Source organism: Pteropus alecto, unplaced genomic scaffold (genome assembly GCF_000325575.1).
Source record: "Pteropus alecto unplaced genomic scaffold, ASM32557v1 scaffold42, whole genome shotgun sequence".
Classification (NCBI taxonomy): Eukaryota; Metazoa; Chordata; class Mammalia; order Chiroptera; family Pteropodidae; genus Pteropus; species Pteropus alecto.
The window spans coordinates 3,960,783-3,974,163 of NW_006434825.1; the positions used below are offsets into that span (position 1 = coordinate 3,960,783).

At 36.8% G+C, this 13,381-nt stretch overlaps 1 protein-coding gene across 1 annotated transcript in view; it reads left to right on the forward strand.

The window, feature by feature from the left end:
* The window catches only part of ADAMTS18 (ADAM metallopeptidase with thrombospondin type 1 motif 18), a 364,329-nt gene that overhangs the window by 298,078 nt on the left and 52,870 nt on the right, over window positions 1-13,381 (forward strand). The window contains exons 9-14 of the mRNA XM_025045377.1: window positions 2,838-3,120; window positions 5,208-5,401; window positions 5,667-5,750; window positions 7,277-7,436; window positions 8,755-8,860; window positions 11,847-11,984. Coding sequence (XP_024901145.1) covers window positions 2,838-3,120; window positions 5,208-5,401; window positions 5,667-5,750; window positions 7,277-7,436; window positions 8,755-8,860; window positions 11,847-11,984 — 965 coding nt within the window. The remainder of the gene's footprint in view (window positions 1-2,837; window positions 3,121-5,207; window positions 5,402-5,666; window positions 5,751-7,276; window positions 7,437-8,754; window positions 8,861-11,846; window positions 11,985-13,381) is intronic.

A 13,381-nucleotide genomic window follows, 5' to 3' on the forward strand; every position in this document is an offset into this window, starting at 1 on the left:
ATAAGAAGAGATGAAATGCTGCCAGTTGCAACAACATGGATGGACCTTGAGATAATCATGCTAAGCGAAATAAGCCAGATAGAAAAAGTTGAAAATCACATGATACCACTTATATGTCGGATATAAACCTAAAAGTAACAAATGAACGGGACAAACAGAGAGACTCATGGATATGAACTGTAGATTAGCGGTTACTATAAGGTAGGGGGTGGGGGAGGAGGGAGTAGGTAGACGGTTAAAGGAGGTCAAATATAGCGGGGTCGGGGAAGGGCGAAGTGGGTAAAGAGGATCAAATATACGGTAGCTGAAGGAAACTGGACTTTGGGTGGTAAACACACAATAGAATATACAAATGTCAAATTATAATGTACATTTGAAAATTATGTAATTGTATTAACCAATGTTACCCCAATAAACTTAATTTAAAAAATAAAATATAATAAAATTAGTTTCCGCAGTCTCCTCACCCTTTCCGTTATTTTCTCTCATAGAATACTGCTTTTTTTTCCTTCATATTTTACACAAAGGAATATTTCATACCCAGAGGTGGTCTTGTTTAATCCCTACTTCCCCCCATTTAATCAGCAGCCGCATGAGACCATGGATCCATCTTGCTCACCACAGTTTGGCCAGAACATCGTGTGTATTCAGTAACTCAAAATGCTTACACGTCTTACAAATATAAACATACGAACAGATGACTTTTGGGGGATGTGCTGGGTTTATATTTTCAAACTTTTTTTTTTTTTTTTTTTTTTTTGTATTTATTAGGTTAGCCCGCAATGTTTTCCATCCAACTAAACCCCAGGAGAATATTTTTTCTTCCTTAATATCTAGTACTGTAAAATCCTCTTTTTAAAAAAAAATAAAGAAGTGTTCTAAATTTTCATCCTTGTCACTCTGAACTAAACAATAAAAGCCTGCTTGAGTGCAGCATGTATGTCCCAATATAGGATGACAATTATTATTATTTTTTTATTGCTTTCTCAATGCAGAAGTGTTCACTCTGCATTTGAATTGCCTGTAGTTCTCATGAAACAGGGAGAAAAGAAAGTTTCCAAACCGGTTAGTCCAGTCAAGGCCCTTAATTGGTTTAAGCCTTTGATATTACTTTAACCAATTTAGGAAGTTAGTAAGGCTGGAGGGCTTTCATGGATAAGTCACTTTTTTTCTTCTTTAACTGTTCATTCTGTTTGTCCGGGTCTGTAAATGGTGTCTTTTATCTTCAAGCAGCTTGGACAAGGTGAGGGCCCTGCTCAGGGAAGGGGGGCCCTGAATTCTACCTGTGCTTAGATTTCCTCACAGGATAGCTGTGAGACTTAAATAAGGTACTCCTTATTTGATGCATAAAGTACTCCTGGCTTCAGTACTATGATGTAGAAGGAGTTCATAGTTCTAATGAATTCGAGCCTGTCACTTCCCAGCTCTGGTTCCCCGTGCTGTAAGGGGAGGGGGAGGTGCTGGCATGCCCTCAGCATCCTCTCCACTCTGAGTCTCTTTAATTTACTTAGTCAACAAATGTTTATCGACTAATAAATATTGATTGGCTGGAACCGTGCGGCATACACTAGGGCTGCCAGTGCGGTTCCACTGTCGCAGAGTGTACATTGAAATTGTATGTCAGGGGTGGTGGGCAGAGGTTGCATTTTGTTTCCTTCATTAAGGATAGACTAAAGCAGATAATCTGTGATCTGAGGTAATTCGGAAGCGGGGGAGGGTAGTTTTAAACAGGGTCAGGAGTACAGCTTCTTTGAGGAGATGGCATTTAAGCTGAGACGTAAACAGTGAGCACCAGAAAGCCAAGCAAGTCTGTGGGGGGAGATCGTGGGTGCAAGAAGTGTGTGCAGGCTCCAGTAAGAGTGTAGGGGAGGAAAAGTCAGTCTCCCTCTATCCTCTGTTAACCTAAAAATAAAAAGCCAGAGTGAGAGGCACTAAGCGTGTATTTAAGATCGTGGAATTGTAATCCTGGGGCACAGATTCCGGCAGAAACCCAAGTTGTGTCCCGATTACAGGGTGAAGGCAAAGAGTTTTCTCTTTAAAGACCCAAAAAAAAAAAAAAAAAAAAAAGGAAAATGATTACATGAATAGAGATGAATAGAGGAAAGAAATTTCTAGCAATTTCTTGTTATTCGAGTTATTCTTTAGCTGTACGTGGCCGATTAATTACTGATTCTATCTTCAGAAAATGTGTCCTCAGTCAGCAGTCCTTGTGGTCAGAATGTCTGCTTTCCTGTTAGCTACAAACAGTTGTTTATAAGACAGTGTTGCTTTGGCCCAGTCCAAAGATTATGTTGCCTAGTTCAGACTTTCCAAAGGTTCAAGGAGTGAGACATGCAAGCAGTTCGTCTGGAATGGTTGCTCTGGCTCTATTATGTCAACTTTTTACACTTAGGTTCTTGGTTGGGACAACTCTATAATAAAAAAAACAGGTTTAAGGTGGTGACTTGGGCCATTTTGACAAGTTATTCGGTTTTCCTGGATAACTTCCATTTATACAGGAGATATATATGTTGTTAAATGCCTGTTTGTTTTCTCTTGTTAATCTTTTTTTTTTTTTTTTTACAAGGGATTCTCAGCCAAGAACCTGGAAGGGTAGTGGGAAAACTCTTTTACCTCTCCCATGGTGCCAATCCTAGCTTTTCCACTTACTATTCTTAGCCTCAGTTTTCTTATCTGTAAAGTGAAGGTGATAATAGTGCAGATCAAATGAGATGTCAAACATTTAACACAGTCCCTGCACATAGGAAGTGGCCAGTAATCAGTCGCTGAAAAATCAACACATTAAAATAAAGGGATTCATGGAATTGTTAATATTTTCTTTGTGTTTGGCTTTTTAGTCAGGTCTAATAAGGACACGAAAAAACGAATTCCTCATCTCGCCATTACCTCAGCTGCTGGCCCAGGAACACAACTACAGCTCACCTGCAGGCCACCATCCTCACGTACTGTACAAAAGGACAGCCGAGGAGACTGTCCAGAGTTACCGTGGCTACCCGGGCTCCAGCCGGAATTACCCTGGTCACAACCCAAGTAACACTCCCGCCACATCTCAGAGTCAAGAAAGAGAACATCACCATCGAAGGTTGCAAAAGCAGCATTTTTGTGGACGACGCAAGAAATGTATGTAAGGAAACTTTCTCTTGTTCTGTTCTTATGTGGGCCCTCGATAAGTTTTCTTGCGTTCCAGTGGGTGTGCTGACTTTGCAGATTAATATGGGGCTACACCGAACAGCCCAAGAAATTAGTCCTAAAGATAGACCAGTAATCACCCCTGGCAGACAAACACTAGGTGATCAAGTGTCAATTTTTCTTGGTTAAACTAGGAAAGATTTTTATTTATTTTTTGTTCTTTTAGCCTCTTCTCCTTTTTAGTAACAAGTTTCAGTGTCTCTGTGCTCGTGAGAAAAGTACCCAGTCCTCCAATAATGAAAGAAATCAGAGGTAAATCCTCAGGTGTGGTTGGGCATTCCTTTTGAGGACTTAAAGGAGAAACTTCACAGGAAATAACATTGGCACTTTAGCAGAGGTGGCAGTGATTTGTAGGACCTTTGGCATGGTTTGTTGACCTAGGCACAACCTTCTACATATTCTAGACCAGACGTGTCCTATAGAAATATCATGCCAACCTCAAATGTAATTTTAAATGTTCTAATAGCCACATTTTTAAAAAATTTAAAAATAGGTAAATTAATTTTATCTAATTTATTTAACCCAATATATATAATATCATAACATGTCATACTGATGACAAATTTTTTTTTATATTAAGTTTTGGAAATATAGTATTTATTTTACACTCAGAGCACAGTTCCAAATCAGATGATAAACTATCATCTGAAATAATCTGTATTTAAGTTTCATAAAATTTAAGGTTGAACAAGTAGATTTACATATTCAAGTTGTTCCAAACATACTTGATTTTAAATTACTGAATCGATTATTGCTTTTTTAAATTTAAATGTTAATTAAGATTAAATAAAATTTAAAAATCAGTTCCTCCCGTGTCATCAACCACATTTCAAAAGTTCAGTAGGCAAAAGTGGCAAGTGAGATGGACAGAGCAGCCAGGTGATGGTTCTGCCCACTGACCAGGGAAACTGGTGTCGCTGCGATGTTGACCAGGAGCAGTAATGAAAGATAGTGCTTTTACCATTTTAATTGTTTTTTTGCATTTGGGGTGTTATTGAAATATCCTTTTTTGGGGGACTTCTGTTTGACGTGGATCCATAATAGTAGTAGTAGTAATAATTGTGATGATATTCACAGTGGCAATGAGATATCAAAGCTAAACTCAGAGTCGCTCATCAAATTAAACCTGAGGTTTTAAATCTACCTCTAAATGGTTTGGTCTTTTAATTTCCTCTGCAGAGAGCAGTCGTCACTATTATAACTGTACCAGTTGTTAAAGTACTAAAATAATTCTCTATTAGTTTACATAGTACTGTCCTGAGTTTTCCAGATGCCCTTATCCTTCCCAGCCACTCTTGAACTTGTCATTGTCTATTAACTAAAGGGATCATGCCTGGCCCAAAAGACACTTCCAGGGCTCTGCTCAAAGGCTATGGCCAGTGTCCATTCTGTTAAGGTTGTGCCCACACCTTTCCTGCCACAAAGTATTTAATATAGTTTTAAATATCACCCCTGACTATGCTCTTTCCCCAATAAGTAAGTTAATATTAATTAGGCTAAAGAGTTTTTATTAACTACTCATTTTAAATTTTGTGTTGATAAAACTAGAGTATAAGACATGAGCAGAGTTCTACAGGATGTGTATATCTAAAATTTAGAAAATAATATGTAAGTGTTATGAATTCAGATGCTAAGAACATCAGTTTTTGCAGCTTTTCAGCAATAAAATAAAATGAGCATTTTCTGTTTTTAAAGACTAGTCCCATAACATTGATTTTCCTTGGCCTGCTATACCAACTAGAATTTAGCTTTGCTTTTCTTCTTTAGAGAATTTTTGAGTTACTGAATCTGTTCATCCATCCAGCCAGCCAGCCAGCCAGCCAAACTTCAATTGATTGAATCTTCCTTGACACACACTGGGTGCAAAGCCCCAGCACAGGCACTGATGGCATCACTTACCAGTAGATTAGGAGGTTTTGGTTACATAGTCCTTCTCCTCCCCTTGTTTCAATTTCTGTCTGTCTCACCCAGATGTTCTGTACTGATATCCCTTCCAAATGCTCTTCTGTTCATTGTAGATGCCCCCAAGCCTCCCACAGAGGACACCTATCTCAGGTTTGATGAATACGGGAGCACGGGGAGGCCCAGAAGGTCAGCTGGAAAGTCAGCAACGGGCCTAAATGTGGAGACCCTTGTGGTAGCAGACAGGAAAATGGTGGAAAAGCACGGCAAGGCAAACGTCACCACGTACATCCTCACAGTTATGAACATGGTAAGGAAGGCAGTCAGGACGCCAGCTCTCTGTCTCTCCAAAACAACTAGAAATCACAGAATTCCCCTTGTGTTTGTTGAATAGCAGATGTAGCCATGTGATGTTATTGGGGGCAAAAAATTGAGTTTTGAAGAAATTGGCTTCACTGTACCTATATTTGGTAAAATTAAAGCCTACGTACTTATAAATATTTCTCATCGATTCCCCTCTCCACAGTTTTGGAAGTTTTCAGATTTTGTTTGTTTTATTCCGATTGTTCCAACAGGTTTCCAGCCTATTTAAAGATGGGACCATTGGAAGTGATATAAACATCGTTGTGGTGAGCCTCATTCTTCTGGAACAAGACCCTGTAAGTGGTGCACTTCATTTATTTCTTCATTCTGTCATTCAGGATATACTTGTTAAATACCTACTATGTGCCAATCAATGCACTGGTCACTAGAAATTCAAATTTGAAAATATGCTGACCCTAGCCTCAAAGAAAGTACAGTTTAATAGGGCTGTGTATTCAAATAACTAAAACATCACAAAATATTTACCTATAAATATATATGCATATATGTATTGCAAAATATGATTAAACATGCATGTATAATATAAATATTACATTATATATAAAAACATTATGTAGGCTTCACCAGGAAGGTAAACTTGTTAATAGATCTAAGGGTTAGTTAGATTTTGCATGTTGGATATGCTGGATAATAGCAGGTATATGCAAAAGGATATTTTGAAGATGTACTGAAAATAAGTCATCAGAAAATTATTGTAGTAAACCTGCTGTCTCTCCAGCACCATCTTAGGTACTACAGATAATAAACAAGGAATATTTAACTGCCCTTGAACTGATTACAGTGAGGTACAAGGCAAAAGCATGGGGCAAATTATGAAAATCAGAACATATAATAAAGTGTTAAATTGTGTGGTACTTACTGCTTTGTAGTGTTTTGACATTAAAAGTGTGTTTTTCTGAGTTGAGGATTACCAATCAAACAGACTATTTTCCAAGTCCCCTGTGGCTTTTCCTCTTTATCTTTAACGCCAGTAGTGAACATACAAAGCAGGGAGTCAAAGACAAGAAAAACTTAATCGCCCAGGTGCGTAGAGCTGCAGAGGTTAACAATTTGTCAAATTATTCTTGGAATTGTAGAAAGACAGAAAGGGTGTGTGCTGTTTGGGAGACACCGTTGTCTCTAACCTACCACTTATGCTTTGTTCAAGGACGCTGAAGCCGGCAGCACCCTAGTTCACTCATACGTGGAGATCCCTAAAAATCCTCAACTTGCCCCAAGTCAATAATTTTAAGCAAACATTTTGATAAATATTTTAAGGATAGGTCCTACCTTACTCTTTAGAATCTTGTAACTATTTGTTCATTCAGTAAGTTTTCATTTGATTGATTGATTGATTGTAACCTATGATATGCCAAGCCCTTTCTAGAAGTTTTGACATAGGGGTAAAAAACTATAGTCACTACCTTTCTCATATTCTACTGAAAAGGTGTTGAACTTTATCACCATTAATTTATAATTATGTTCTAAAAGTTATAACAGTTTGGTGAAGGTGATACCAGCATGAGATAAAAAATGGATGATCCTAACTGATGTCAGATTACTTGCCGTAGAAATATAATTGGTCATAAACTACACTACTGAAACTCTTGTAGTTACTTTAAATATTGTATTTACCTGAAATAGTTTTTAGTTTTTTCTTTTCTTTTTTTACCAATTATCGTCAACCTTAGCTCAAGTTTTTTCCTCTACTGACCTTTCTCCCTAGAAACATGATGTTTCTGTGTTTGCCTGTACAAATGGAATCATTCAACGTTTTCATCTCTGACAAATTCACACTCTGATTTGTGTGGGTTTCCCATAGGGAGGATTATTGATCAACCATCATGCAGACCAGTCTCTGAACAGTTTTTGTCAGTGGCAGTCTGCCCTCATTGGAAAGAACGGCAAGAGGCATGACCACGCCATCTTACTCACGGGATTTGATATTTGTTCCTGGAAGAATGAACCATGTGACACGTTAGGTATGGTATGAACAGATGTTCACACACACTCGTTAGTGGAAAACACAGTGTGGAAACATTCTATTGGGTGGCTGGCCCTTAATATCCTTAATAAGGAGAACTAATATATTTAAATTGGAGAGTATCGTCACTCTGCCCTCAGATGAATAATTTTCTATTTAACTGAACTCAGCGTGGAATGGAGAACCCATTTGCTTTATTCCTTTTGTATTTTTCTTAACTCTATTGATGTTCATTGAGACATGAGATAAATTATTTAACCAGACAAGCTGTGGCTTATTCCATATGCATCACGACTGCAGAACTGGGTAGCTTAAGAGAATTTGATTGGTCTCCATGGTACTTAACTGTGCCTTTGGTAGCAGTGCCTCCTTTAGAAAGTTACTTGACCTGTGAAGGAGTCAGCTTTTCTATATTTGTACAAGACAGTGAGTAAGCACTAAATTTTTTACATCTGCACTATATTTTCTGGTGTATTTCATTGCATATCGTAGGAATTCAAGAATTATTTTAATGGATTAATGGTCATCTAGATCAGTGTTGGTAATGGCAGTGGCAGTGGTGCCACCCATGATATGTGCCTGTGCATTAGATTCCGCAGATGATCTCAACTTACATCATGGCAACAAGGTGGGCACCAGCAATTCACAAGTGATGGGGTACATAGCCTTGTTCTACTGGTTACGAGGACCCAAAACTGGAAAGAAAGACATTTAACACTATTATGTAGTTCAAGATAGAGTCAAGGACCTGCTGGAACGATTTTATAACTGCCTTTGGAAGGAAGTCATTTTTGAGAACAGGAATACTCGTCGCATTATGGCGAATGGAAGAAAAACAGATGTAATGTACTCACATTCGGTTGTGCATTTCCATGTTACGTGCTTTAGAAAAAGATTAGAATGTGCGTTCTCTTAGAAAATATGCCTTGAACTTTGACGCTAATATGACTTAAGTGAAACTTTTGCATTGATTTAGCTATCATTGAAGCAATTGCTCTGATGCAAATAATAAACTTAGATGAGGCGTATGACTTACTATCCTACGTGTAAAATGAGAATTACAGTATTCATACTGACTTCACAGGGTTGTTAGGAGGATCAATTGATGATAATATCTTAAAAAGAGAGCAAATATTAAATACTGCATTTATGTTTTTGGAGGAGAGTGAACAATATGCCTTTAGTGTTTTCCTGCAAAAAAATTAAATATGTGAATCCATTAAACTAAGACTGCACAGAACATTTCAAGGACATCAATGATCAGGTATCTGTGTGTGTTCTTTCTGGACTAACATTTGAAATTGATCTTTCAATAGGGTTTGCCCCCATCAGCGGAATGTGCAGTAAGTACAGAAGTTGTACCATCAATGAGGACACGGGACTTGGCCTGGCCTTCACCATTGCACATGAGTCAGGGCACAAGTAAGTGACCCCTTGATTCATCACTTTATATGAAAGCATGTTGGGCGATTTATTGGCATTCTTCCAATAATAATTTGTTCTAGGTAGAATAAATAGGATAAAGCTTGTGTAAAGCTTAAAATAGTGCCTGACTGTAAGAGCTCAATAGACCACCCATTGTTGACGTAGCTCTTTTTAAACAACATTTAATAACCACACAGTGTTACCTTGTGTGCACGAATGGACTACAAGTTGTCTAATGGACCCTCGGGTCATTTAGGCATTTGTTTATTATCTTCCATTTATGTTCTGCTGCAGTGAAGATACTTTTAGTTCATTATACTAAGGAAATAACCATGGAGACATGTAAATTCCCAGAATGTAATGGCATATTGTTTAAAAACTTTTGATGCATTCATTGGATATTCTTTTACTTGGTGCCATTGCATGCACCTAATATTCTTTTAATTGGTATTAGTAAATCTTTCTTTTGTGAAAATAGAGTTGGAAATGAGGAATGAGAAAACTAAGTAATGATATGAATTTATTTCATGAGGCATATCATCTGGTGTGGACACAATTCTACAGAGGATTTTTAAACATTCGAGCACTAGCATCTACATTGGAATAAGCATACTGCTTTGCAAAATGACTATTTCAAAGGGCAAGCTCTTTGGATGTATGAGTTCAAGAATGTTTTTGTGAATGTCTTTTATTCGATATTTATACTGAATGTTTAGAGCATCCAGTTAATTTCTGACTTCAAGATAAAAGCCAATATCATCTGTTCCACAATTTTAACTTATATTATGATATTTGTATCTTTTATGAGCTAAATTTATTATCTTCAGGAAATTTGAATCTTGACCATTGCTGTTATCCAACAGATTCCCAGCATTTTATGTATATACACAACTGCTTTCTTAACATGATGTGAATGAACCAATTTTACTGTGAACGGTGGTAAAAAATGCTCATTAGACACAAGGCCTCTTTGTACAGAACAGGATATAAAAATATCTATGAATATCAAATATATGTCTAAATTTGTTTCACCAGCATGAAGTCCAGATGAACAGGCCATTTAAAAATGTAATCATCCTTGGTTATGAATCAAAGTTACCAAAATCAAAATCTAACATTTTAGTGAAGAAAAACAAAGACATTCTCCAGGTTGGGGTGAGGAGAGAATAGTGTTAGGGGGGAAAAACATATCAAATAAAATATACACTCAAGTTCTAAATAACAGGACCTTCTAGAGGTAATTTTGAAAGACATTTCAGGAGATTTTGATATGACTTCTAAAATGCTGTTAAATCAACGTAAATTAGAAAATTAACATTTTTTTAAGTTTAAAATTGAATTCAAATTTGGTTTCTCATGTGCATGAAACTCCAATGAAATGCTAATTCAATTACCATTTCCTCTTCAAGTAATGATTTCAATCTCTCCCGCTCCATCTCGTTTCTCTGATTCCTACTCTTTCCTCTCATACTTCACACACTTCCTTCTGTTTCTGACCTTCACAAATATATTTCTAGAAAGGGTGTCTACCAAACAAACTACCCCCTTAGTTTCTTGGTTCAATACAAAGAACTGAACTGGGCAACGCTGAGGAGGAGAAAACACTTTCCCTGCGTATATGTCGAGGTTAATAAATACCTATTTGTGCATCTGGGACATTCACAGATAGAATCACATTACAAAGCCATCCTGGCATTACTTGCTTGATGAATTGGAAGGACTGCTGGAAAAAGGGCTAGTTTATAGACTATTGAATCCTATCTCTGTTATAACATAATTATTTATTTGGTATAGGCTACCTTCAGAGAAAAGCTATATTAATATCAGAATAACATTTATTTCCACAGGAATCATATCTCCTTTATAAAAATATGTTCTTAAGAAGCAAATATTACTTCTTTAAATTAGTAGATGAAGAACAATCTAAATTAATTATAAAATTGTTATCTCTCTATCCTTGGCTTCCCTAGAAAACAAACAAACAAACACAAAAAAGCTTTTTTTGTGTACTGAACTTTTTAGACATAGCCTATGAAGCTTATTCTCCTATCCCTTACCACTTTAATATGGCCCGAAGTAAGCCCTGTCTTTACGGTGTATGTATCACATGTGGATATACATTAGTGTCACGTTTATTCTACCAGTCAGGAGATTTGAGATCGTTTAGGTATTATGTTCATGATTTCTTGGCATAAACCACCTAAAATTATTTTTACTCTGTAATTGGTAGAACCTTCTGTGGTAAAATGGGACAAATCAAAGTTTTCTCATAAAATGCATTCAAAACGAGTCCTTTATATGTCTCCAAAAGATGGGCTCAACCACTAATATTTAAAGATATTTATGATTATCAGGGAGTTTAATTATAAGAGTTTTTATTTTAGCTAATAAATGGGCCATCATTAGAAGTTTGTCATACTAGCTGTATGCGTGAATATTCCATAAACAACTTATAATCAGCTCCTCTCTGTGGACCTACCACCTACTCACTATGAACTTCCTTACCACAGATCCACGATTGGTGGCAAGAAAAATATTTCACTATTTGAAATAAAATAATTAGACTATCTCATCACTTCAGTTTTGCTTAGAAATCTTAACCAAAAAATTTTTTTTGCTCTTAAAATTTTATAGCAGGTATACCATTCTTTGATTTTAGTAGCCAAACATACTAAAAAAAAGCCTTCAGCATTCTTTTGAAATTTTCTCCATAAATTTTACACTTTATGTAGTAATTCTTTTTTTTTTTTTTTTGGTCTTTCCTTTTTCTTACAATTTTGATAACTGTCTCTCACTTGGTTCTCAGTTCATCATTTTCTTTCTCTGGTTATAATCGGGGAAATAGATGGTTGTTGTTGTTATAAGGGTTTTTTATTTCAGCTAATAAATAGACAATCATTAGAAGTTTGTCACACTAGCTTTATGCATGAACAGTCCATAAACAACTTATAATCAGCTTGTCATCACTGTCGATGTGTTTCAGCTTCGGCATGATTCACGACGGAGAAGGCAATCCCTGCAGGAAGGCTGAAGGTAACATCATGTCTCCCACCCTGACCGGAAACAATGGGGTGTTTTCATGGTCCTCATGCAGCCGGCAGTATCTCAAGAAATTCCTTAGGTAAGACAGGCCAAAGCCAGGGCTGCTCCCAGGTTCGGAGCAGTGCCAAGGAACAATGTTTAATAGGTGTGAAAACAGATAGTGGAAGTATCTTTTGACCTAATGAACAGAAAAGCTGACAAATTCCAATGATGATGATGATATGACGATGGTAATGATGGTGATGGTGATGATATTGACATTATTGTCATTGATGAAAAAACAGATCGAAGGCCTAATGTGCTAAATGCGCTCCACATGATGCCTCATTCAGCCCTCACGGCAGGCCTAATATTTCCTCATTCTAGAGTTGAGGACATTAGTGGAGTGGATAATTGTGTTGCTTAAGCGCCTACAGTTCGTAAGTTGCAGACATAAGGCTCAACACTTGGGTCTGTTAGGACCCCAAGATCTGTGCTTGTAACTGTCCCTCCTCTATGACTTCCAGAGGCTACTAGATATATTGTTTTTGTTTGTTTGTTTGTTTTTTACTGAGAATAATTATTTTAATCCGATTAATTTGGTCATTAGAGTATTAAAGGCTAAAATGGCGTGCATGTTTTTTATGAATGGAGCATTGTCTTCATTGGCTGTTTTGTCTGAAATGGTTTGAAATGGCCATGAGCCGGCTCTGTGTCCCAAAGATATTCAAAGAGGATGATAGCCATATAAAATTTCTTTGATAACTCAAAACTCCTAGGTGGCATTAGTAAACTGGAAATTAGTATGGTAGCACTACTTGATTCATATTAAATGCTGAACCAAAGTGGAAACTCTTTGAAGTTTCCTTTAATTTTATCTAGCTACAACATATGTTTGACCATTTGACCATTGTAACAGCACTGTAATTATATATAAATATATATAATTTTATATGCATGTAGCTGTATCTTATTAACCTCTGTTCAGGTTCTAATCCCATCTCCCTGTGACCAAATATTAGGGAAACTACCACAGTTTCTTTGGGAACTGATATTAATACAGTAGTCCATCTTTATCTGTGGTTTTGCTTTCCATGGTTTCAGATACCTATGATGAACCAAGGTCCAAAAATCTTAAATGAAAAATTCAGAAAGAAACAGTTCATAAGTTTTAAATTGCTCATCCTCCTGAGTAGTGTGATGAAATCCACTCTATCCTGCTTGGGACATGAATCATTCCTTTGTCCATCGCGTCCACATTGTAGATGTTGTCGGCCTGTTAGTCACTTAGTAGCCATCCTGGTCATCAGATCAGTTATCACAGAGAGAGAGAGAGAGCGGCACCATATTCACAAGACTTTCAACACGGTATATTATTATAATTGTTCTATTTGTTAATCTCTTACTGTGCCTAATTTATAAATAGTATATTATTATAATTGTTCTATTTGTTAATCTGTTACTGTGCCTAATTTATAAATTAAACTTTATCATAGG